This window comes from Plecotus auritus (genome assembly GCF_963455305.1).
Source record: "Plecotus auritus genome assembly, chromosome: 10".
In the NCBI taxonomy this organism is placed as follows: Eukaryota; Metazoa; Chordata; class Mammalia; order Chiroptera; family Vespertilionidae; genus Plecotus; species Plecotus auritus.
Window position 1 is genome coordinate 54,917,859 of NC_137785.1, and position 26,118 is coordinate 54,943,976.

Sequence of the window (26,118 nt, forward strand, 5' to 3'; positions counted from 1 at the left end):
ATTTTAGAAGAGTTATGGTCAAAGATCCATCAATGCCAAAAAAATTTTCTGGTAATAATTTCAATGAGATAAAACTATTACTGAGAGGTACAGCTACATATTCAGGATGCAATATACATTTCCTATGCCTTGTCTAAGAAAATTTCCATATACTAAGGGATTTTTTTTTTCTTTGTCATACCTGTGAAGTATTTTTGGGATCTTTTGTTTTTTAAAAAAGTGGTCACATTTCTTTATAATCGTTAATTTCATAATCACTAATTCATTAGGAAGTATTTTTTAAAAAAAACTTAAAAAATACCTGTTTCTGCCATTTCGTGCAATGTAATCATTGAATAGGGAGGTTCCTGATCACTGAAAAACAAACATTCAAGGCATCAGACTTGAAGAAATGAGAAATGACAATTCCAAACAAAAGTTTACCCTCTACCCGGCTGGCGTGGCTCCGTGGTTGAGCGTTGACCTGTCAACCAGGAGGTCACTATTCGATTCCTGGTCAGGGCACATGCCCGGGTTGCTGGCTGGATTGGCGGGCAGGAGGCAGCCAATCGATGATTCTCTCTCATCATTAATGTTTCTATCTCTCTCTCTCCCTCTCCCTTCCTCTTTCTAAAATCATTAAAAACATTTTTTAAAAAATGATTAAAAAAAAATAATAATAAAGTGTATTTGCTACAGCCGCTCTCTCACTATATTGAGAACTGTGCTCTCCTGTCACCCTTTCCTAAGCAACAAGGAGAACAATAAACACAGACCATTTTATGACTGCAGACACCCTTTTAGGTGTATTCTTACTAGGCCCATCTATCTTTCATGTCTAGTTTTAAAAGCCTTATAAACTTTATAGGTTATAAAATTCTTCTCCTTCAGTAGTTTCTAAAAAGCAAGTTATGTGACTCTGTTTATAGACTGTCTGAACCCTGCTTTGCCATTATATTCTCCAATGTGGCACTTCACATTTGTTCTACACCTGCCTTAGTTTTCTATTCTCAGAAGAGTTGTAACTATAATTCAGCACAACAGGTTTAAGGTGCAAGTTACCTGATTACTCAAATGTACATCACTTGGCCTCATGGAAGCGAATTATGTGCTTTATCAGCAAGTTCTCTTATAATTTTTAACATTTTCCTGAAGTTTGGAAATAAGCTCCTACCTTGCATCTGGCTGGTGTGGCTCAGTGGTTGAGCATCAGCCTATGAACTTAGGAGGTCATGGTTCGATTCCGGATCAGGGCACATGCCCGGGTTGCAGGCTCAATCCCCAGTGGGGGGCCTGCAGGAGGCAGCCGATGAGTGATTCTCTCTCATCCTTGATGTTTCTCTCTCTCCCTCTCCCTTCCTCTCTGAAATCAATAAAAGATATATTTTTAAAAAATACGTAAAGCTCCCACCTTGCCCCCAGACTCTCTGAGTCACTTTTTAAAATATATGACAAAGTCTATTCTATATTGGTTTTTCCAACGGGCTTAAATAGCATTGCTTATGGTTTACTTCCTTATTTGGGAGGGACAACTTTTCACTACAATTTTATGGTATGTTTTAAATTTCACCATGAAGAAATTTTATATAACAGCTTCTAGTCCCTTGCTTGAGTTTGGAGGATGTAAACGGCATAGAATTATTCAATAGGTATTTCCTACAAATATATTAAGATTACATTAAATTAATTCAGAACTACTGCAAAGGCTGGTTTTAATGAACTTAGAAAGGCCTTTCTGAACTACTATGGAGAATATATTTAAGAAACACTTTTCCCCAGCATGTTCTATAGCAGATAAAAAGATGTGCAGAACAGCCTGGCCGGCGTGGTTCAGTGGTTGAGTGTCAACCTGTGAACCAGGAGGTCACAGTTCAATTCCTGGTCAAGGCATATGTCTAGGTTGTGGGCTCGATCCATAGTGTGGGGTGTGCAGGTGGTAGCCAATAGATGATTCTCTCTCATCATTGACATTTCATCTCTCTCTCCCTCTCCTTTCCTCTCTGAAATCAATAAAAATACATTAAAAAGATATGCAGAACAAATTGCTTTCTACAAGGGAAAACAAAAAACCCACCTCAAAATAACATGCACAGGTATACTTTGCTTTATTCTATGATTTTTGAGGGACTAAACAAAATCACATTCTAAAAATGTGATTATCAAGTATTTAGACAACTAAATTTACTAGCAGAGCTTGAAGGAAAAACAATTCAGATATAACTTATAAAAAGCATTATCATTATCCCATGACAATCCTCTAAGAAAGGCATTATTCCCCTTTTAAAGATGAGGAACCTGAGGCTTAGAGAAGTCACTTACCAGTGTCATGTAGCTAGTGAAGGGGCTGGGTTAGAATCTGAATATTTTTTTTTTCTTAAATATACTTTTTATAAATTTTTATTGCGTTTTTTACAGAGTGGAAGAGAGAGGGATAGAGAGTTAGAAACATCAATGAGAGAGAAACATTGATCAGCTGCCTCCTGCACACCCCCTACTGGGGATGTGCCCGCAACCAAGGTACATGCCCTTGACCGGAATCGAACCTGGGACCCTTCAGTCCGCAGGCTGATGCTCTATCCACTGAGGCAAACCGATTAGGGCTAGAATCTCAATCTTGGTCCATCATGGTTCATCAAAAGTTCGAAAACTTCTGCTCCTAACTACTGAACTGTATGGTTCAGTTAAAAGATTTTTTCAGTTTGAACAATGCCCTTTGATTTCACCATTGTTCAATCTGGGATGTCGTGTTCAAGAGTTAGACAAAGCAGAGGGAAACACAAGATAGGTACAGGTGTGCCCTGCAGTTTCAACTTACAATTTTCCCGAATGGATCTAAGAGGGCCAAATAGGGAGATTAAAAAAGAGAGCAGGATGGAAACTCCTTGATCTATGCTCTTATGTTGCCATCACAAGTTGCGTGCAGCCATGCTCTGAATTTCTGGTCAGAGGAGTAGACAGGATAAAAGTGGGTCTTCGAGAAACCATTTTCTATTGTAGCCTGCAATACAAACTCACTTCATATTTACTACATTCCCTATAAAGACCATAGATTTAATTAGTGTTTTCTGCTATAGAAATATTTAGACAGCCCTAGTCAGACTAAATACTTGGGCTCAGTGGATAGAGTGTTGGCCCGAGGACTGAAGGGTCCCTGGTTTGATTCTGGTCAAGGGCTCTTACTTCAGTTGCAGGCTCCATCCCAGGCCCCGGTCAGGGCACGTGCAGGAGGCAACCAACTGATGTATTTTTTTTTTTTAAATATATTTTATTGATTTTTTTACAGAGAGGAAGAGAGAGGGACAGAAAGTTAGAAACATCGATGAGAGAGACATCGATCAGCTGCCTCCTGCTCGCCCACCACTGGGGATGTACCCGCAACCCAGGTACATGCCCTTGAATGGAATCGAACCTGGGACCCTTCCGTCCACAGGCCGACGCTCTATCCACTGAGCCAAACCGGTCAGGGCCCAACTGATGTATTTCTCGCACATCAATGTTTCTCTCTCTCTCTCTCTCTCTCTCTCTCTCTCTCTCTCTCTCTCTCTCTCTCTGTCTCTCCCTCTCCCCTCCACTCTCTCTAAAAATCAGTGGAAAAATATCCTTGGGTGAGGATTGACAAAAAAGAAAAAAAAAAAAAAAAAGGAAATATTTAGACATTTCCAGTTGGTATTTAGACATTTCCAGTTGGGAGATGTTAGTAAGTAAAAACACACAACTGTAAAATATACTCTGCCCCCAGAGAAGAAATAAAATATTCTCCCTTGCTCTATGAGCTCAAGGCTTGGCGAATACATCCTGTGAACTGCAGGAGTCCAAGAGTTATGGTTCCTGGCAGAACACTTTTCATTACACAGAGGGCGACTGTTACTCAGATACTTACTTATCTACAAGAGTCCGTATGACTGCCAGTGTGTCCAGCACTAACCCATCTACGTTTTGTTTCTTTCTCCGTGGTTCATGTGGTCCTCGGCCCCTCCTTGGTGGCCGAACAGGATCCCGGGGTTGGTTCCTTATGTCAACAGTGGGTACTGCATTGTTCTCGGCCTGTTGCTGCTGGGTGTCAACACTATCTTCTGCTCCACTGTCATCTCGGCAGATACAGGAATTCCCCATGGCAGCAGCAGCACCTCCAGTCCCCAGGAAGTGGGCTATGTGTTCCTCAAGAGTCAACAGCAGACCCTGGCCAAGGCTTCTGCTTGCTAAGAACACGGCCCAACCAAAGACAATCATTTAGATAGTTTTCAGTTTTCCAAGTATTGTTTTCATAATCCAGGGTTGAGACACTTGCATCCTATCTGTTTTTAACAACTGAATGCTGAAGAAAGGTGCAGAGTTGATCTCCAACATTCTCAATTACAGGGAATCCTGGTCATCCAGCAGCAGTTCTAAAAGAAAAGGAAAAAACAGAAGGAAAATGAGCCAAAGGTTTGTGGCTATTCAATGACTCAAACTTTTCTAGTTTGATTTCATAGACAGTGGGATTACAATGAAGAATCGTCTTTGGTTATTTTTATACGTTTCTGACTCAAAGAGGTATCTCTGCATGAGAGAATTAACAATCAATAATTTTTATCATCTTATATTATAAAAAGCCTGTGGTCGTGATGCCCTCACGCCATAACAACCAATCAGCAGGAGGCTGCATGCGCATGCACGGAGGGCCGGAGCCTCCATGTTGCTCCGGAGACAGGGTGGAAGCAGGGAGGCGCCTGGAGGAGGTGGGACCAGCCAAAAGCAACTTGCGGGACCGAGGGTGGGGCTTGAAGTGGCCAGAGAAGGCTGGAGGGGTCAGGGGTGGGGCCAGGCACACTAGAGCTCTGGGTGGAGAGGTTAGGGTGTCAAGGTGGGGCGTGGGGGGAGGGGGTGCAGGTGGGCGGGGTGCACGCTGGTAGGCAGGGCCGTGAGATTTTGCGCACTGGGTCACTAGTTACATTATAAAATTGATTGCTAAACCATATCCTTATAAACCACCGGAGTTACCATCGATTTTTTTAAAAAAAGTATGTGCGGTTCTATATACAGAACTACATTAGAAAAATGTGTACAGTTGTTCAAGGGTTTCTTTCTTGGATAAAAAATGAATTGCCTCCTTTCTTACTTTACATGTATGAGAAAATTTAATGTTTCAAATAAAATATCTAATTACAGAGGTTTGTTGTTAAAAAAGTATGATAAAATTGTGATGGCACCCGTTTGATATCAAGAAGAATAAAAGGATAGAGCGTTCCACTTAAGTTACCCAAACTACAGTGGTTTCCTAGAGGCTCTCTTGAGAATTTACAGAAATCATACAGGTAGTTACAAAGTTTTTCTGTTATCTAAGCCAGATTCAGTTTGGGGAAAGGCAGATGCAACAAGGTTGCATTTTCACAATGATCAGTTTGTTGTACAACATAGCTGCTACAAAGTCAAGAATAAGGATGCGCCATTTGTTTTTGAAAATACTGACCAAGCACCTTGGTTCAGTCACCATGCTGGCACTGGGAGAACAAGGCCCAGTCCCTGTCCTCCAAAAATTCATGGATAGCCATTCTCATCCCACACAGTATGTTAATCACTGAAAGCCTAATGATAGAACTAGCACTTCATTAAACTGAAAATCTGGTTAGGTCTAGAAAGAAAGATTTAGAAGCAGGAGACTGACATGGGGCTGGTAGCAAAAAGTAAAAAATCATGCCGAGACCTGGAAACTAGGACCCATTAAGACTCAAATGGACACAGAAAGAACGAAACATTTGCTTACTTACAATTAAGTCCTCTGATATTGAGTAATGGCTCAGGAATAAATATATAATTTGGTGGGATTAGAAACAGGAGAAAAATTCTATTATTTGAACAGATTTGCAACAAATCATTTTAAACATTATGTCAAGTTTAATTATCGCTCATAAACGGGGATGGGGCTTGAAGAAAGAGACAGATAAGATGGAGATAGAAAGTTTGTGTGTACTAGGTGTACCGGTTAATAATGCGAATTTTTCTCAATAGATAGAGTTACACATATGTTTGTGTTTTTTTAAAAAATATATTTTATTGCTTTTTTAGAGAGAGGAAGGGAGAGGGATAGAGAGTTAGAAACATCGATGAGAGAGAAACATCGATCAGCTGCCTCCTGCACACCTCCTTCTGGGGATGTGCCCGCAACCAAGGTACGTGCCCTTGACCGGAATCGAACCCGGGACCTTTCAGTCCACAGGCTGATGCTCTATCCGCTGAGCCAAACCGGTTTCAGCCGAGTTACACATATGTTGATATATATGAGATTTGATATGTATGCTATTTTGTTGTATTGCTCCTTCAGATTACCACTTGTTCCAATCGATGGCACACGTACTTTCTGAGCAGCACTTCAAAAAACGTACGAAGAAGTGGAAAATTGGGTCTCCGAATGGTCTGCCTCAAAACAAGAAAAGTTCTATTGGGACGGTATCCACAAATTACCTGAAAGATGGGGGAAATGTGTAGCTAGCAATGGACATTACTTTGAATAAAGCACTTTTGATGTTTCTCTTGAAATTATCCTGTTTCTTTTATTACAAAATCCGAATTATTATGGTTAATAATGCGATTAACTATTAACTGGTTAATAATGCAGATTAGTTATTAACCAGTTAATAATGCGGATTAACAATTAACCAGTTAAAATGCGGAATAATCATTAACGGGTTAAAAATGTGGATTAATCATTAACCGGTTAATAGTGTGGATTAACTATTTAACTGGTTAATAATGCGGATTTTGTAATCCAAAAAAAATGTCAACACTTGTAAAGCTATTCAGAATAACTAAGAAGAAAGTGTTGGGAGTGCTTGTGAGGAAAGCAGTGAGTTAAAAAGTGGTTGGATCACAAATTTTTAAATTTTATTCTATCCAAAACTTTTTCGCTAATGCTTATATATTAGTAAACTGAATGTAAAATAATTAATCTACGCAGCGCTCCATTTAGTATAGTCTCAAAGTAAATGGAAGATATCCAATACATACAAACAGGCATTTTTCAAAATATGACTAAATTTGGAGGTGAGAAGACCAAAACTGTGTTTTGTTTTTTTTTGTCTATTTCTAAATTGAACTCAATGTAGCTTGGGTCAATTTCTTCTAAGTCACTTTCCTTATTTGACCCAGAAAATGATGTCAACTACAAAATTTGTCAGAGAAGAAAAATAAGTAAAAAAAAAAGTTTTCAAATATTTCAAAACCAAGGCTTTCTTTTTTAAGAACTAGCTGTAAAGACCAGTGTAAAGAAGAGATGAAATAGGTGGGAGAAGCTGTGAGGCATTTCAAAGGTAAAGCTATAAAACATACAGGGAAAAATATGAGCTATTATCTTTTGAAATGTTCTGAAATGAGCATATGCAGAGTGCTTTTGAAGTTACAGCCAAAGGCAGGGCACATAAATAAGCAGAGTGCATGATCTTTCAGATTTACGCAGCACTGAGAAACCTATAGCTCTTCCTCTGGAAAAGGCTGTCATTCCTGATACTTTTCTCAGAGAACAAACTGTGAATAAGTACTTCAGGCAAAAGCCTGGGCCGTGAAGTTGAACAATTCCTCTTTAGAGAGCTTTATCTCATTCCAAAAGCATTATGTGGGCCATTGTTTTAAGACAGTAACACTCGGCCTCCAGAGCTGGTACAGGATGCCAGAGGCCACCGACAGCACAGGGGAGGGGCTTTGCAGTCAGAAAGACTGGGCACAGGGCCCAGCCTGCAATGTTGACAACTAAGCATTCTAATTACCCTGCCTATAGACACACTTTACAAACAGGGAGAGAGTAGTAGTTCTTACAGCTCACAGTGCTACTGTGAGGATTAAATCAAACAGGGCTTGTAAAACAAATGGCACAGTGCCTATACTTAAAGGATGCCCAAATGCAAGATGTTCTTAGAAAATGAGACCTAGCTAATCCAAGGTAACAAAATAATCTGGGAGGTGGGACTCTGGAGTAAGACTTAAGAGCACTAAGATAACTAAACAGTTTATCTTTTCCAGCACTCATCTACCTTGTACTGAAATAACCTTTACTTAGCCATACTTCTAGACTACACCTGGGAAGGGATTGTAGCTTAATCATCCCAAAGGTGATGAGCATTCAAAGCCCTTAGGTACTTCTCTTGCTAATTCCTGGTTCCACTCCAAATAGCCAGAGTCAGAATTTCTAGGATGTGGTCCAAGCAAGTGCTTTCTTAAAAGCTCCCCTGGTGATGCCCGGCCGGTGTAGCTCACCTGTTGAACACGGAACCAAGAGGCCGCCAGCTCGATTCCCGGTCAGAGCACATGCCCAGGTTGTGGGCTCGATCCCCTGTGGGGGGCGTGCAGGAAGCAGCCGATAGATGATGTTTCTAACTCTTTCCCTCCCCCTTCCTTTCGCTCTAAAAAATCAATAAAAACATATTAAAAAAACACACAAAAAATTCCCCAGGTAATTCTGTTGGGACCAGGTCTGGAAATCACTGCATATAGAATCTAACAAAGAACTGACACAGCAGGCAGGACCTACTACTGACTGAATGAAGGGACAAACTGAAACACGAATGGGTGATTCTTCTGGGTTCAAAAAAGTTAACCTTCTTCCCAGGAAAATGAATTGTGACTATCTTTGGAGTGGTCAGCCAAAATACCCACTAGACCACAGTTACATCCGTTAGTCATTATGTACAATGCATAGCAACACAATGAATAAAACAGCTCCCCATATTTCTCACCAGATCTACCCTATAGAGCATCAAAATGAACCTAGATGGTACCTTGCTCTTGGGCAATGTCGTCCAAGGGTTGACAGACTGAATGAGAGAGAAAATGAATAAGACTAGAGATTATGTAAATCTGTAATGCCTAGATCCTTCACCTTAACTTTGAACACTACTTAGCATTAGATGGGCAGTCAAGTCCATTTAAGACCAAAGATAAGCTAGTCACAAAATTTAAACATACACAACTATTAAATCTGCAGCCATGGCAATCATCAACTGATATGGCAATTATCGATTGTATTAATGATGATGATACCACTGGATGCCATTGCTTAGTAGAAAGACTTCTCACCATCTAAATGGTAATGCTTTTTAAATCATTATATTGTCCATAGCAATTTTTCTGCAAGAGCATAATTATAATCAAGCATTTCCTTTGTGAATCTGTTTCTCCGAAGAGTAGTATTAATTTTGATTTCTTCTATTTTTTAATTGATTTTAGAGAGAGGAAGGGAGAGAAATGTTGATGTGAAACACTGATCAGTTGCCCTCCCCGCCCCACATGCCCTGACCAGGATCAAGTGCGCAACCTGGTATATGTCTTGACAGGGAATGGAACCTGCCACCTTTTAGTGTATGGGATGATGCTCCAACCAATGGAGCCACACCGGCCAGGATTGACTCTTTTTTAAGAAGAAAGTAAAGACTATTCTTTCCCCTTCTGTGTTATGATTTATTAGATTTTTGTATTTTATAAATCAAACTTGGGTTCTCAGTAAGTTTTGTGTTAAAGCAATGAGGTCTGGTACTCAAAACACAGAACTCTACCATCATAAACACCTCACCACAAGAGACATCTGGCCAACTGGCCTACTCCTCTCTAACAAATGGTCCAGGAATCAATGATTCAGCTCTTCAAATATTTGCTTGCATTCGATCATAATACAGCTCAGTGACATTAAGTAAGACCACTTTCTTTTCTCTGAAAATCAGACTTCAGGATTATGTTTCCAAGAAAGGAGAGGCTGGTTAAATAAATGACCATAGGAGTAAAAACCAAACTGTGGGCATGAAATTACTGTTGCTGTCATCTTCACTTTATCATTCCCAAATAGTGTTGCAGGATGCAGCGTTTTTTTCCAACCCACTTCTCACCAGTCAAGGCTAAATCACAGAGCATAAAAAGTAACAATATGAAATGCACTGGAAATGTTCATGATTTTCTCTCATTAGAAAATGTTTTGGATGTTTTCCTAAGATAGTATTAAAAGTGATAGTTCTTTGTGCATGTTTATTAGCCCCCACTTTTATTATGAAAAATTTCATACAGCAAAGTTGAATTTTACAGTGAACACCTACATACCCACCAGCTGGATTTTACCATTAACATTTTACTACTAGAGGCCTGGTGCACGAAATTTGTGCGGGGTGGGGGACGACCCCCCTCAGCCTGGCCTGTGCCCTCTCGCAGTCTGGAAGCCCTCAGGGGATGTCCGATTGAAGGCTTAGGCCATGGGGGGCGAGCCTAAGCCTTCAGTTGGACATCCTTAGTGCTGCCACAGAGGCAGTAGAGGCTCCCATCACTGCCAGCCGTGAGCCCGGCTTCTGGCTGAGCGGCCCTCCCCCTGTGGGAGCGCACTGATCATCAGGGGGCAGCTTCTGCGCTGAGCGTCTGCCCCTGGTGGTCAGTGTGCATCATAGTGACCGGTTGTTCCACCGTTTGGTCAATTTGCATATTGGCCTTTCATTATATAGGATGCTTGCTTTATCACATATCTATCCAACCCGGGCATGTGCCCTGACTGGGAATCGAACCGTGACCTCCTGGTTCATAGGTGGACGTGTTGCGGGCTTGATCCCCAGTGGGGGATGTGCAGAAGGCAGCCGGTCAATGATTCTCTCTCATCATTGATGTTTGTATCTCTCTCTCCCTCTCCCTTCCTCTCTGAAATCAATAAAAATATATTTTAAAAAATTATAGAATACAGTCTGATATGAAAGTACAAAAGAGAAAAGACAAATCCTTTCAGCATTCAAAAAATGTATTAAAAGATAAAATTTAGGGCTGGGATAGATTAAGAAATTCCTAGAAGCAAATAATAGTTTTAAAAAAAAAGAAAAAAGAAAAAGAAAGAAAAAAGGAGAAGTAAATAATCCCTGCCAGGTCTCAAGACTGAAAATTTTGCCTTGGACCCAAAAAGGAAACACTACAGAAGAACTGAGGTAAGTGCTAACGATGGCTGCAGCACAAAGGAGAAAAACATAACACTCTACAGTGCTTGGGATTGTCCCCCCAGGAGACAAAATAATAGGAAACCACACCGATGTGTTATTTAAACAGGTCATTCATAATCTGAAGGATAGGGTTTTTCTAGTATAGAAAACTCTTTACTAGTAAGAGAAGGAAACAAAATATATAAACAGCATGGGTAGCAACACGTTCCTTAATGAAATCGATTTAAAATGGTGTCTGAAAACACTCAGTTGGACACCCAGAAGCTAAAAGGTATTCAATAATGACATCAAGTGAATTTATTCTAAAATTTGTAAAAGTAGAGAATGTTTCCAAAATACTTACCATTTTGAAAAACAAAAAACATTCAATAAATATGATTATAATGCTTACAAGCCAGGCACTGAGAAGAGATGGAAAAAAAAGGTCCCTCATGCTCTTGGCAAAGAGACGAAGCAATAGATAACACCGGAGTGCCTGACCCATAACGTTATACACGCCAGAGACGCCTCCGGGTAAAGCATCATCGGGTTCACCAGGAGCAGGCACCTCATTCCTCCATTTGTCCAGTGGAAAAGGAACTTAGTAACATCAAGTATTTCTGTCCAAGCAAGTTTTTAGGTGACTACGTATCAGCATCAGCAAAAGGGGTATGGAGGACTTATATTTGCATTGCCACACATTCATGTCTTGAATTGTAAGCCAAAAATGGTTGGTACAAATATCCTGACCACAGTGAAAGGGAAACCAAATGCCCATAAATTAAATTGATAATGAAGCTAATAGTAGTTCTGATGAAAAACAAAACCAACAAAAACCACAAGAGGAAGCGCCATGGAAAATAAGCACCATTCCGATGACGGAAGGAATCCCTCTCCGCACATGCCACGCAAGCAGCTTTGCGTGGTGCCAGTGTTCCCAGGACAGGCTTCCTGGGAGAAAAAGGTGTCAGACAACGGTAAGCTCTGGCGTGCTGGTTTTGGTTTATGAATACCATGTTTTAGCAACCCTTAATGATTCACTTGGTAGGTTATGAATAAGTAGCCCTCAGGCATGTGTAAGTATGAATAACTATGAAGCAATAAGAATTGGAAAAAGGGAGCTGCTCTTTCCACAAGGTGGGTGGGGCAGGGTAGGAGTCAGACTTTGGGAACCAAGGCACCAAGGGATCACCGGAGAGAAAACGTGATTCTTCCGAAGGTAGAAGGGGTGAGAATAAGCTAACACTGCAACATTAAACTATGAGGTAATAATAAACTGGCCAAGTAAGGTATTTCAAGCCTTCTATTTGATGTGTATAGGACCCATGGAATTATGCCTGGAAACTATAATTTCAAGCAATAAGAAAGCAATGAGCAGGGTTCATTCCTTAACAAACTTAAGGAGTGCATCAATTCTTTGCTATCTTAAATGCATTCTTAGTTTTCAAAAGCTCAGAAAGGGAGAAAGGGGAGTACCCCCTAAGAGGCCCCCACTGTGTGTAAGATTAACTTTACCTCATTTAGCCCTGTATGTATCACACAGTTATCCACAGTTAAATATGCTCTTACATATTTAACCAGCAAGCAAGCATTTCCTTTTGGAATGGACACTGAGAGTCAAGTATAACAATTATGTGCTTTTTTTCTAATCATAAAGCTTGGCACGATAACTATTTCCAAAGCTGACTTATTGAATAGATAAACCAAAGGGAAAATACTCTTTCTTTTACGCCGCTAAAACTTGTAAGTCTTCTAAAGGCTGTGGCCCAAGTTTTGGCATTCACTACTTCCTGACTATTCTGTTTTTCAATTTTCTAATTTGAATTGGGGGGTGGGGGGGAAGGACTATGCAATTTCAATGGTAAATGCCTTGAAAATATCAAATATTTGAGAGAAGCTAAATTGATAGTTTACTTCGCCCAAGTAACTCTTTTGAAATAGATTACTGGTTTCACTGTGGTTCCCATCCGTGGTGCAGCCCTGTGGCTATCACCTCCTTCTTTATAAAGATCCACCACAAAGCAGAAAATCTCCAGTTTGAAGTAGTGTAATAGTGATTACCATCCTCAAGAATTCCTAATAACTTCTCAAACCAGATAGCTATTAGACTATCCAAGAGAGTTGTATTTTAAAGGATGCAAAGTGACGTCTCATTTCATTATAACAAATTATTATTAGGGAAGGTATAGGCAATTCTTGACAGACTGAATTAAGCTTATGAGTTGAAATAAACTGTTGTAAATGCACTTCAGGAACACACAACAATTTTTTTGTTGTTCTCTTGCCAAAACATACTTCAGAGTTGTTGTTCTTCCCTATTCGCTACCGAGTAGCAGACTATTATACAAAATGTTAAGTTTTTATTTCCTCTGGATTCTTAGCCAAGTTAGTAAGTGAAAAATTATTCTGCTGACAAAGCAGAAAAAGTCCACATAGAGTATGCTGGGACACTTCCTCTAATCAATAACTTAAAAATAATCACGGAGTACAGACATAATGAAGGGTGTGTGAAAACAGCCAAAAGCAAGTCACAGACATTAGGCAGTAGGTCAGGACAACATGTATCCTGGAAAATGAGAAACCTCACAAAATTGCCACAGTGATTCTTTTTTAAAAGACCCATGAAACAGAAGACTAGAAAAACAGGAAATACGAGTCAGCTTTTTTGTTTAAAAACAAGCTTCAAAAATCATAAATTAGTGACTATTTGGAAAACCAACTCTAACAAATGCCACTAACTGAACACCAGGAAAATGTCATACCTGGACACAAGTATCTTATCACCTCATAGAGGAGCTACACAGCAGGATGTCATCCAGGAAATGCAAAGTCTACGATGGTGGGAAATAAACCATTGTGGAAGAGGAATTTAAAAGCAATTGCTCATCTTTAGTTTGAAACTGCTATAGGAAGGCATAATCTCCATGGAGGAAAAAGGAAGTCTCACTTACAAAATCACAACTGAGGAAGGAAGAAAGATTTCCTACCTGTAGACATCCAAAGGCCATGAAATATATATATATATATATGAAAAAGGGGAGGTAGTTTACATAATTGAGATGAAATTACATGGAAGAAAAGGTCAGCTATCAGGGAAAAATTTCCTGAAGGAAAAGATTATGTTATAGTGCTGCCTCCTGCCAGCACCATCAGAATTTCAAAGTAAATTAAAACTCTGAGCAAAAACTGGGAATCCTTCCACCCCCATCTTAGCAGGGGTTGAAACCTTGGGTTTAGAGCATAATATGACCTACACAGCTGTGAACCTTGAAGCTTTCAGTCTCCAAAAGTGATCGACAATTACTGTATGAAGGCGAACCCCTTACAGCTATCCAGTTTTGGTTTAGAAAGTGCCTTCACTTTCCTTCCTCAACAGCAAGCCCTTTGGTGGTACAATCACAGTACTTTCCTTTCACACTGCTTGTAGCCTGTGCTTTCCACACTGCGTGATTTTACAGGAGAGACCTAGATTGGTTGAGTCACTTGTCTCTAAAGACAAGCAGATGGTAGGTGAGGTGCTGGGGCAACTGCCGGACTCTACTCAGTCAATAGAAGACACTTTCAGCCCTTAAAAGTTCAAAGTACACCACTCCAAGGAGCCCAGCCTCATTCAGAAAGGACAGAACTGCAGTCTCGGTGGACCGTCTCTGTCTTGAGGTCTCTCCACAAAGACAGGGAAACTGAGGCAGCCGGGAGGGGCAAAAGTCTGATCTAGACTTGCGCCGGGAGCGTTGGTGGGAATGGACTTCCCCCACCCCACCTGCACTCAGCCCAGAAGCAGCTGAATTCTGTGTTTAAGACCCCGGGTCAGTCTCCGAGGGGACCGTCTCGCCATTCCTGCTACCTTCTCACGGTTCCTCACCGAGGCTTTCCTACGGATCGGGGTCTCTTCTTCCCAGAACCGCCCAGCGATCCCCTCTCCCCGAGGCCCTTACCCACTTTCCACGTCGGGCCTCCGGGAATCGGCTAGCTCGGGCTCCAGATTCCTAGCCCCTCTCTCTCTGGCATCTCTCCACCCCGCGGCATTTTTATGTCTCCCGGGGGAATGTCTGCTTCCCACCCGTGCCACCTAAACCTCAAACTCCACAAAAGGAAACCCTCCCAAAGCGTCCTCGCATCTACCCCTTCCGCCCTGAACACCCCCGAGAGCACTCCTAAATATCAGGAGCCTCCCGGGAGCTACCTGCCTCTCACCTGGACCCCTTTAAACCGCGGCCTTCTCAGAAGGGCGACCCCCGAGCACCTCCTCTGGTCAACATCCCCCTAAAGGGGGAACACCCTCTTCCAGGAACCTCTTCAGGCGCCTTCCGCGCGGGCCTCCGTGGACAATCTCCGGGCTGTTTCCCGGGCTCTGCCAAACGCCACCCTTCCCGGGCCCCTTCCCCGAGCCTCCCCCGACCCCAGTCCGGTCTCCCCGCCGCAGACTCGGGGACTGTTCCCTCCCTCTCCGACGTCCCCTGCCCTCGGACTTCCCCCCGCTCCGCGTCCCCAGGGGCTTCCCGGGGCACAGCGGCTGGGCTGCGGCACTGACTTGCTCCAGCTCCCAGGTCCGATCGAGAGAGGGGGAGGCAGCGACGGCGCGACTCCTTTGTGACAGGTCCGAGAGAGCGGTAAAGATGGACGCGAGGCCACGGCGCTGCCATTACGTGCCGGGCCCACCCCCGCTTCGTACCGCCCCAGGCCCTCCTTCAGTCCCCTAGGAAACGCCCCTTCCTCGGTGGCAATCCCTCTCCCTGACAACCAATCATCTTTCCTGGACTGGATCACGTGATCTCATGGCCCGGCCCGCCCCCCAGGCGCGAGCTGGCCAATCCGCTGGCTGAGGTGTGAATGGCCCAATCCAGTGTCTCCCGCCCGCTTTCCGGGCACCGGATTTCCATCGGACTCCTCAGGAGGAAGAGAGTTGCGGATTGGGTTTCGCCGCCGGAAGCGGGGTGGACTTTTGTTGTGGCGGCGAGGAACAGGAAGCCCTGAAGGGTCAAAAGGAATACAAAAGCAAAGGCTATTTTCCTTTTCTGTTCTTTCTTTTTTTAACCCCTAAAGAGTAAGCGGCGGTGGCGGTGGCGGTTCGGGTGAGCGCTACCGAGGAGAGGGTGTCCCGCCTCCCGCGCGTTGGTAGGTGAGTGTGGCCTAGGCCCGGGCCAGGCTGCGAGACCTGGGCTCCAGCTTCTTCGCCGAGGAGTTGGGGGGCTGTGTCTGAGTTGAGGTTTAGGGCCAGGCCTGTTCTCAGTCTGTGCACTCGCCCAGTGTTCTTGGTCGCCGGGGCCAGAGATTTGCAGAACCCAGCCTGAGGGGGGCCGAGGGAGCCCGCGGGGTGGCCTCCAGGTCGAGTCGGGGAGGATACCTGACGGTTTCAGGCGGAATGGGGACTTTGGGCTTCTTGCTGGCTTCCCTGCACCAGGTGAGGAGCGGGTCTATTCCTAAGGTCTTGCTTGGAACGGCTCCCGGCTACTCAGGAGATGTGGGGATGCGTGGTTGGAAATGGATTTTTCACAACATGTAAGTGTAAGACGGGAAGCACATTTTATTATATACCATGTACCAGTCGCTGTAGCGTGCTCGTTTTTGCAGAAAACTTAAGCAACTAAGACCGAGAGTTGAAGCACGTTGTTTGAGAGTTGGTGGCCCACGTGGATGCCAACGTCCGCGCGGGGTTAAAGAAGGATATCTGTTCGGACTTAGCAGTGGTCCTTAAACTAGTAGAAAACAAGCTCTTCTGCGGCCCTTTTAAAATGCAGATTCTCGGACCCCATCCCCGGATAGTCTGACTGAGTAGGTCTGGAGTGGGACGCAGAAAACCAGGTGCCGGCCTGGTGGTCAGATTTCCCAATGACTGCTTGGGTACCAGCTGTGAGGTAAGACTTGTTGATTTCTTCAGCTGTTTGGTTTATTGCTGTGTTAAGCGTGATCCCCTAAAATGGTTTGGAGGACAATGCATCTGAAATCCTGGAAAGGAGTCCGTGTGTCCACTCCTTTTTGATACAAGAGTTTAGCTGAGATAAAAGCAGCATATATAGTCTTTCAAATACAGCTTGAGCTAAGCTGTTGACAATTTGTAAGGGTCTGAGAGCAGAGGCTGGCCAGTTATCTTTCTCACCTGAAGTCTTGGTGCCTTTTACCCCAGTGGGCAGTTTCTTTGTGGTTTTTAGAGAGGAAGAGTTACCTCAAGACCTTCTACCTGGTTAGCAGTCTTTCCTTTCACCATCTAAGAATCTTGATGTTTGGTTAGAGTCAAGATGCCGCTTCAGAAATTGAAAACCACATATCTGGTAAACAAAGTAATTTAAGTGCCTGGTTCAGCCATAGACTCAACCATAGTGGAATTACACCTGTGTGGCAGCTAATTTAAGCAATTTCAGTGTGCTCACTCTGGATTACCTTTGGATCCTACTTCCTTCTTAAATAGGATCTGTTTCACTCTTCACTGTGGGATGTTTTAAAAGATTGTTCAGTCTTTATCTTTGGTTTTCTGCATTTGTTTGGGGTGTGTTAGACTTCTTGATTTTGTAGTTGAGTGTCTTTAATTAGTTCTGTCAAATTCTTGGCCATTTTATATCCATATATTGCTTCTGCCCCATTGTTTTTATCTTCCTTCTTTACTGATTTAACATAGACCTTTTACTCTGTTCTCTTATCACTTTTTATTCTTTTATATTACATTCTGGGTAATTTCTTCTTTGTTAATTCTCTAACCTATTTCTGATGTGTTATTAAACTCACCCATTGAAATCTTAAATTCAGTTACTGCATTTTTTTTCATGAAGTTCTATTTGTTCTTTTCAAATGTGCTCTACCATGTTTTACAGCTTCTTATTCCCTGCTGTTAATTTTGAGGCTTGGTTTTTGTTTCTTTACACATGATAAGCGTAGTTGTTTTATAATCTGAATGTTTTAAATCTACTGTCTGAATTCCCTTTGAGTCTGTTTCTGTTGTTCATTATTTATGCTCTTTTTCTTTCCAGTTCACTTTTACCTTGAAGGTGTAGTTCTTTGGAGCACCAAATTAACATGGAGAAATAAATAACATCCTATTTGGGCTTTAGTTTCTTTTGCTTCACAAAGGCACCAAAACAACAGCATTAAGGTCAGAGAAACCCTTAGGATGAAAACAAGTGTGGATAATAGCTTTAATTCTGGTTTTGGATTTTGGGCAAATTATTTTTAATATATTTTTATTGACTTCAGAGAGGAAGGGAGAGGGAGAGAGAAACATCAATGATGAGAGAGAATCCTTGATCGGCTGCCTCCTGCACGCCCCCTCCTGGGGACGGAGCCTGCAACCCAGGCATGTGCCCTTGACCAGAATTGAACCCAGGACTCTTCAGTCCACAGGCTCTATCCACTGAGCCAAACCGGCTAGGGCTATTTAATTTATTTTTTATCATAGAAGTACAGGATTGGCCTCAATTACCTCACTCACTATTTCTGGAAATAAAAGCACCCTTTCGTTTTGATTTTGGAATGTGAAATTTGTGATTTCAGGCAATCTCGAGTTACAGATTATTTTTCTTTGTATGCCTCAAATTTCTACCACTTTTCACTGCACTGTCACAGCTACTATCAAAATTAAGCTTCCCTCATGCTTTTTCTAGTCTGCCTTTTCTGAACTTCTAAGCTTCTATTTTCTTACAGCATTTACTCTTACACTGCTTTTCTAAATTGCTCATGTACCAACCTTATCTCTTCCTGAATATGAGTTCCTCACTTATTAAATAGTAGAGCGCCAGGTTAGTGCCTAGCACTGTGCTTTCCACATAATAGGTCCCCTGTAAAGATTTACTTCAAAAATACAGCTGAATGAGTTAGTAGACCTTATGTGTGGTTGTGTAATGCAAAGCCTTTACTTCTTTCTTTTTTTAAAATTTGATCTTGAGAGGAGTTATATAAATCCTGGGGGAGGGGAGGTATGATTTAGTGTGGGTTAGGTTCCAAAGCCAGCCCAGATGCAAAATGATCAAAGCTACCCTGGAAAATCTTTTAGGGGAGCATTATGATGGATGTAGGTATACCAGCGCAGCAAAATTCCAGCATGGCCAGGTTTTTCTCCAGCTTTGGAACAGATGCTATTTTTTTTTTCCCTGTGAGCCCTAGATGAAGTAGTTGGTTTACATTTAGGAGTCAAAATGTGTAACAGATACAACTAATATTAGAATCATACACAGTGAGGGAAGTGTTTATACACTGAGAGGCACTCATGAACTAGGGAACTGAGGATCAGCTAAGGCAGTGGTCAGCAAACTCATTAGTCAACAGAGCAGCAAACCGCAGCTCGCGAGCCGCATGTGGTTCGCGATCCGCAGTTTGCCGACCACTGAGCTAAGGGAACCAATAATTTAAGTTCTCTCTTTTTTTCTTCCAGTGTATATAAATGAATTCAGGTAAATGCACATATAAATGAGACTCACTTCTCATGTTATGAGAAGATGAATGCATATATAGGTGTGTGTTTTTTTTAATAATTTTCTGTTGTTAATCCTCACCTGAGGATATTTTTTTCCATTGACTTTTTTTTTTACTTTTGATTTTTTTTTAGAGAGAATGGAAGGGAGAGGGAGAGACAGAGAAACATCGATGTGAAAGAGACCCATCAGCTGATTGCCTCCCGCATGTGCCCCATTCAGGGCTGGGATCCAAGGATCGTCGAACCCGAGACCCTTCAGTCTATGGGTCGTTGCTCTAACCACTGAATCAAACCAGCTATGGTGAAAAATAACTTTATTGCATGTGTTTTTTAAATGCCTAGATGATAAGAAGGTTATACCAATTGTTCTTCATAATAAAAATTTTAAATATGAATTAAATTGCTATGTTGTACCCTCATTTTTAGGTTCTTTTAGTTTCCTTTGGTACTGGGGTATGTTAAATAAGCGTCATTGTTAGAAGAGTGAAGATTACTTGGTCTACTAATAAATGCTAACAGATTGTTCTCTGTTAGTAGTTGTCATTCTCCGAAGTTTTATAATACAGGGAAAATGATCTACTGGAAATTACTGTAGCTGGTAGAAGAGCCTTATGGCCAGAAAGCAGTCTTTATTTGTAATATAGCTGAATTTGCCAGATGGAGAATTCCTCTTAGTTGTGACTTGAACATTAGGGTAGAAATGTAGAAAGAGCAGTGCTTAACTAAATTGACAAAAAGAAAGTGTATTGGCTGGCTGGTGTGGTTCAGTGATTGAGTGTCGACCAATGAACCAGGAAGTCACGGTTTGTTTCCTGGTCAGGACACATGCCTCGGTTCTGGGCTCCATCCCCAGTGGGAGGTGTGCGGGAGGAGGCCAGTCAATGATTCTCTCTCATTGTTGATGTTACTATCTCTCCCTCACCCTTTCTCTTGAAATCAATTAAAAAATATATCCTATATAATCCCATATAATAAAAGGCTAATATGCAAATTGACCTAATGGTGGACCAACTGGTTGCTATGATGCGCACTGTGCAGGAGCTGCCCCCTGGTGGGGCAGATCCTCAATGCAGGAGCTGCCCCCTGGTGGTCATTGCGCTCCCACAGGAGGAGCACCGCTCAGCCAGAAGCCAGGCTCACAGCTAGCGAGCACAGCAGCCGTGGTGACAGCCTCTCCCACCTCTGCGGCAGCACTAAGGATGTCCGACTGTTGGCTTAGTGGGGAGCGGGCTAAGCCGGCAGTCGGACATCCCCTGAGGGCTCCGGGACTGCAAGCGGGCGCAGGCTGGGCTGGCCCCCCCCCCCCCCCAGTGCACAAATTTCGTGCACTGGGCCTCTAGTGTATATATATATATATATATATATATATATTTAAAGGAAAGTGTATTGTCCTGTTGCTTTTGCTGCTCAAAGAGAGAAGCTTTAGAACACCCTAACACAGAGTTCCCCAAATGTATTTTTACACTTGCTAACTAATGTTAGAATTAGGGTGTATGGTGGTCAGTGCTGCAAACACTTAAAGTAGTCTGCCATTACAAAATTTAATTCCATAGGAAACCAGATCTCTTTAACTTGTATCATGGCACTAGCTAAGTGGCATAATTTTTTAGTTCAGCAGTAGCAATTTTTGCATGCAGCAATGTAAATTTTGTATCTTAAAACTTGTGTGTCATGCTATGTGAGACACTGAGCCCATTTTGTCCCACCAACCTGGAAATTAAATACCACAGTCTCCAGTGCAAACACAGTAGATCAGTGTATTACGGTTACTTTGGCTTGAAATATAAGAACTTTGTTTTTTTTGGCTGTCAAGCAAATGTGAAAACTATGTTCTTTATTTATATCAGTTTGAAACTTTCAAGTTTGGACAAAGTGATTTTGGTATGGTTTTTCCATGAATTCCCTTTTTGAAGAACTTCTTTTTAAAATAATGTAATGTTAAGTTTGATCATTTAACTCAGGTCACCTTGAAGAAAAAAGTTATGTGAGTAAAGGAACGTTGACAACATTGTTTCTAAAATTAAACACAGTAAGGACAAAACAAGTATTCCCACATGACTCTTTATAGTTGTACCCTAGGATTTTATTTATGTTTTGTTTTGTTTTCAATTCTAGCAAACAAAGGAGAGAAATGAGACTTGTGAAAATTTAGCTAGGCAGTAGGAATTAGAAATAAATACTTTAACTTCCGGTTCTTCTGTCATTTCCAGAAGGAGGTAAATGAGTTGTAGTACTCATCAACTCCCTATTGCAGAATAAACAGTGAATGAATTTTGGACTCTTCAGAGAAAAATGCTTTGTGTGGGAAATACTTAATAATCCATGTAAAAGAACATTTTTCAACCAGTTGAAATGAAGTGCGAGTAATGAGTTATTCTTGAAGAAGACATCCTAGATAATAAAAGCCTAATATGCAAATTGACCATCACTCCAACACACAAGATGGCTGCCCCCATGTGGACACAAGATGGCCGCCACAAGATGGCCAGCAGGGGAGGGCAGTTGTGGGCAATCATGCCGGCAGGGGAGGGCAGTTGGGAGGGACCAGGCCTGCAGGAGAAGGCAGTTAGGGATGACCAGGCCAGCAGGGGAAGGCAGTTAGGGATGACCAGGCCAGCAGGGGAAGGCAGTTGGGAGGGACCAGGCCTGCAGGGGAGGGCAGTTCGGGGTGACCAGGCTGGCAGGGGAGGGCAGTTAGGGGTGACCAGGCTGGCAGAGGAGGGCAGTTAGGAGCAATTGGGCTGGCAAGGGAGCAGTTAGGCATCAATCAGGCTGGCAGGGGAGTGGTTAGGGGGTGATCAGGCTAGCAGGCAGAAGCAGTTAGGGGCTATCAGGCAGGCAGGCGAGTGGTTGGGAGCCAGCAGTCCTGGATTGTGAGAGGGATAGCCAACTGCCCTCGAGGGGTCCCAGATTGGAGAGGGTGCAGGCTAGGCTGAGGGACACCTCCCCCCACCCCCCCGCCGTGCACGAATTTCGTGCACTGGGCCTCTAGTCAATTATAATAAAGTGATTTACTAGTAATTTTTGGTCCTGTGTTTCCTACTTTACAAATCGTGGGACATAGAAGAATTCCCCGTGGGACATAGAAGCCTCAGCTAATAATTTAATGTCTACCCTTCTCTATAACTTACATCAGACAACATCTAGAAATATTTATGTGAGAGCATTCTTCTCTACTTAAATTCTTCCAATCCTCTATGGTTGGTTTATTCAGTAAGTATTTATTACATACTTAATATATGCCAGACACTGCTAATAAGCACTGTGGATACAAAGAGCTGTTGGAACAGTCATGAACGATAAGATGAATGGGTATGTGCTGTAGTAGAGGTATAAATGGCTGTGATAGGGCTGGGAGCAGAAACAGGGAGACTACTGGAATGCTATTGCAGTAGTCCATGCAAGAGTAGGCCCTGAAAGGAGTAGATTAGAAAGGAAAGGACTCTTCTCTTTAAAAAAGAAAAGGAAGAAAGAAGAGAGTGGATTAAAAAGAGGTCTTTAGAAAGTAGAAATAATAGAACTTACATAAGAAAGTGAGGAAAAAGAGAGTGTAGGTATATGTCTAATTCCTCTCGGTTTGATGTGATCCCTTCCTCACTTCAGGTGTCATGATTGTTTATGTCTCTATTTATGTCTCCCCTACGAGTGCATACAGTACTTCTCTCACTCCTACAGCCTGTCCAGAGCTTAGCGTAGTGCTTTGTACTAATGGCAGACCTTTCAGAGCATCTTTAAGCATGTGCCAAACAAACACGGAAGTACCTTACATGAGTTATCTGTTTATTCTCACAAAAGATTTATGTTGTGCAGTATTCTTTTAGTCCCCTTTGGTGAATGCAGTTGTGGGTGAGTAAACTAAGGCTCAGGAGTTAAGTGACTTGCCCAGGGTCATACAATGGGTAAGTGGCAGAACCAGGTTTCAAACCACAGTCTCTTGATTTTAGAGTCTTCTATACTCTTTATCATTACCTGCACCCCTCTTGGTAAGAAGACTGCAAAAAAAGGTACTCGCTATATATTTATTTTAATTATATTGGGTTGTAGTGAAGTTAAGCTTATTTCTTGGCAGCATTTATTGACTGAAGTTTTGAATTCTGAAAAGACCTGCATATTTCTGGAGAAAGACTATTCTGAATAATATTCAAAATATTCAGGAGTAATGCCACTTGTTTGTGAGCATGTACTGTCCCTGTCTTTGACCTCTCCAAGCATAGCCGATGACCAAATTAATTAGCCAGAAGGCTATTGAAGGCAAAGAGGGAACAATAGTGACGGGCTCGGGAACGAGGACCTACAGAAGGAATGCAGGTTGAAGAAAGAAATGGATAAAGCAGCCTGTGTTTTAGTCTTGTCTCTTTTAAACTCACAAGTTCATTATAATTTGGTGTGGCCAGCTAGCTTTGTTTTGGAATCAAGAGAATGTCAGGATTATAATATTAGCTTTAAAGAGCAGACTTTTATAAATATTCATTAGTTTTGACTGACTGTGTTTTTTAAAAAATATTTTTATTGATATAAAGGAAGGGAGAGAGAGAGAGAAACACCAATGATGAGAGAAAATCATTGATCAGCTGCCTCCTGCACGCCCCCTACTGGGAATTGAGCCCTCAATCCAGGCATGTGCCCTTGACTGGAATTGAACCCGGGACCCTCCAGTCCGCAGGCTGACGCTCTACCAGGGGTGAGCAAACTTTTTGACTCGAGGGCCACAATGGGTTCTTAAACTGGACCGGAGGGCCGGAACAAAAGCATGGATGGAGTGTTTGTGTGAACTAATATAAATTCAAAGTAAAGGAGCGGAGGGGAGAGCAAGAGAACCGGATAGAACAGCCGGATCCGGCCCGCGGGCCGTAGTTTGCCCACGTCTGCTAGCCACTGAGCCAGACCCGCTAGGGCTGACTGTGTTTTCAGGAAACCAGTCCATTGAGAGCTGTGCTTTTTGCCTTATTTTCATTAACCAACTGTGATTCCTGATTTGTGTCTGTGGAAGATGGGTAACAGCACAGACTCAGCTCTTTGGGTAGAAGTTGAATTCTAACACAAGAAAGATATTGAGGAAAAAGAGAGTAATAATTTCTTGGGAAGATCCTTATTTCTCTAGAACATCAATTTTCAACCTTTTTCATCTCATGGCACACATAAACTAATTAAAATTCTGCATCACACCAAAAAATATATTTTTTGTTGATCTGACAAAAAATATAGGTATAATTTTTATTCATTCACACTGGACAGCTATTGTGTTTGCTACTGTCATTTTTTTCTTTGACAGTCTAAGGGAAAAGAGGTCAGTACCCCTGACTAAATAGTCAGGTATTACATGTTTTAAAAATTCTTGTGACACCCCAGTTGAAAATCGCTGCTCTAGTTTCTGTTTCAAGTTCAAACCCTTGTGACAAGTATCCTAAAGGCTTTGTCCCTGAGTTTCAGGGATCTTTGTTAAAGTTAAATGAAGGGTAGTGGCTTCTCTTTTTAGAAACTCAGCAGGTCATGAAATAAATGATTTTCCTTTCTTAATTTTGAGTTATAAGAATAAATTTTAAGAGTCTCTGAATTCTTATTTAGAAGAAAGCATGTAAGATTCCAGGTTTTATTTTGGCCTATTGGAAGATTTTTTTTAGTATTAATATGTATTACTAGTGGCCCGGAGTATGGATTTGTGCACATTGAAAGGAAATTAATTTAGAAGAAATATTTTAATATCGCTATTCGCCCTTTCTCTATAATAGAAGTGTCAGAGATGAAAGAAAATTAGTAAAGTGTATATGAAAATATATAGATTAATAAACAACAAAAACATGATATAGAAACAACATTGATAAAAACAAGGACTGATAAATTGATTGAACTTATTCTAATTTCTCCTTATATACCACATTAAGAGTAACAACACTTTCAGAGTGCTTGACTAATTTCTCTTATGATGAAGTATTTACAACTTTAATGTCACACACTCTTTGAACTCGAGAGAAAGCAACATATAACTGACCATGTCTGAAAACGGGTTCAGGTAGGAATATTCCTACTCTGTCAGGAGTTTGTCCTTGTGATTTATTAATAGTCATCGCAAATGCTGGCATCACGGGAAACTGTCTTTGAATTAATTTAAATGGGAAGCCAGTGTCAAATGGGGACAAATCAATTCTTGGAATCAGAACCACCTCTCCTTCAGCAGATGCTGTTAATACTTCAGCTTCGATTATGTTAGGTCACAATATTTTGATAATCTAGTACCATTACAAAGACCTCATTTACTGTTAAGATTTCTCAGTAGCATGATGATTGCACCTACTTTCAATTTTAATTTATGACTTGGCATTCCCGAAGGAGTAATACTGTTAAGGAATTCGATGGGAAAATTTTCCTTTTCGGCATCATCCATTGAATCAGTGGAATCATCACTCATATAGGTGTGAAAATCTCCATCAAGTATATCCAAAATTTCTTCATTTAATTTATGAACGTGCTCATTTTTAGGACAAAGAATCGCATGTTTAGATATATTTTTAATATTATCTATAGATATACTATTTCCAAAGGTAGTTTCAATAATAGATCCGTTAAAATCATTTCATGGGGGATTTCAATTATATCCATTCCGAGAGCTTTATATGTATCACGCATGCACGAGTCAATGTTTATTTTTAAATTGCCAGTGTGCATCATATGTATGGGACCTTGGGATGGACCTACGGTCAGTCACTTGCCTTTTATATATATAGATTTTCATTTTTAAAAATGTATAATGAGAGTAGAGATGCCAGTGGCATTACCAGATTCTAATAATTACTTCTCAGGTTTAAATCATGCAACCTGATAAAGTAAGTCACT

At 41.7% G+C, this 26,118-nt stretch overlaps 2 protein-coding genes across 6 annotated transcripts in view; one reads left to right on the forward strand and one right to left on the reverse strand.

Annotated features, from left to right (window-relative positions):
* The window catches only part of RSPRY1 (ring finger and SPRY domain containing 1), a 31,380-nt gene extending 15,775 nt beyond the window's left edge, over nt 1-15,605 (reverse strand). The window contains exons 1-3 of the mRNA XM_080643723.1: nt 15,418-15,605; nt 3,860-4,364; nt 302-354 (exon numbers count right to left, since the gene is read on the reverse strand). Coding sequence (XP_080499849.1) covers nt 302-354; nt 3,860-4,209 — 403 coding nt within the window. The 5' untranslated portion in view covers nt 4,210-4,364; nt 15,418-15,605. The remainder of the gene's footprint in view (nt 1-301; nt 355-3,859; nt 4,365-15,417) is intronic.
* A 171-nt stretch (nt 15,606-15,776) lies between these two features.
* The window catches only part of PSME3IP1 (proteasome activator subunit 3 interacting protein 1), a 29,130-nt gene continuing 18,788 nt past the window's right edge, over nt 15,777-26,118 (forward strand). Inside the window, exon 1 of one of the 5 annotated variants that reach the window (XM_080644859.1) lies at nt 15,777-16,005. Coding sequence is in view for 2 of the 5 variants with exons in the window: in XM_080644862.1 (XP_080500988.1) it covers nt 16,249-16,287 (39 nt within the window). In the remaining 3 variants the exon portion in view is untranslated. Of the gene's footprint in view, nt 16,006-16,171; nt 16,288-16,617; nt 16,742-26,118 lie in introns of those variants that run through there. The other 4 variants (XM_080644861.1, XM_080644862.1, XM_080644858.1 and 1 more) reach the window with 4 other exon arrangements.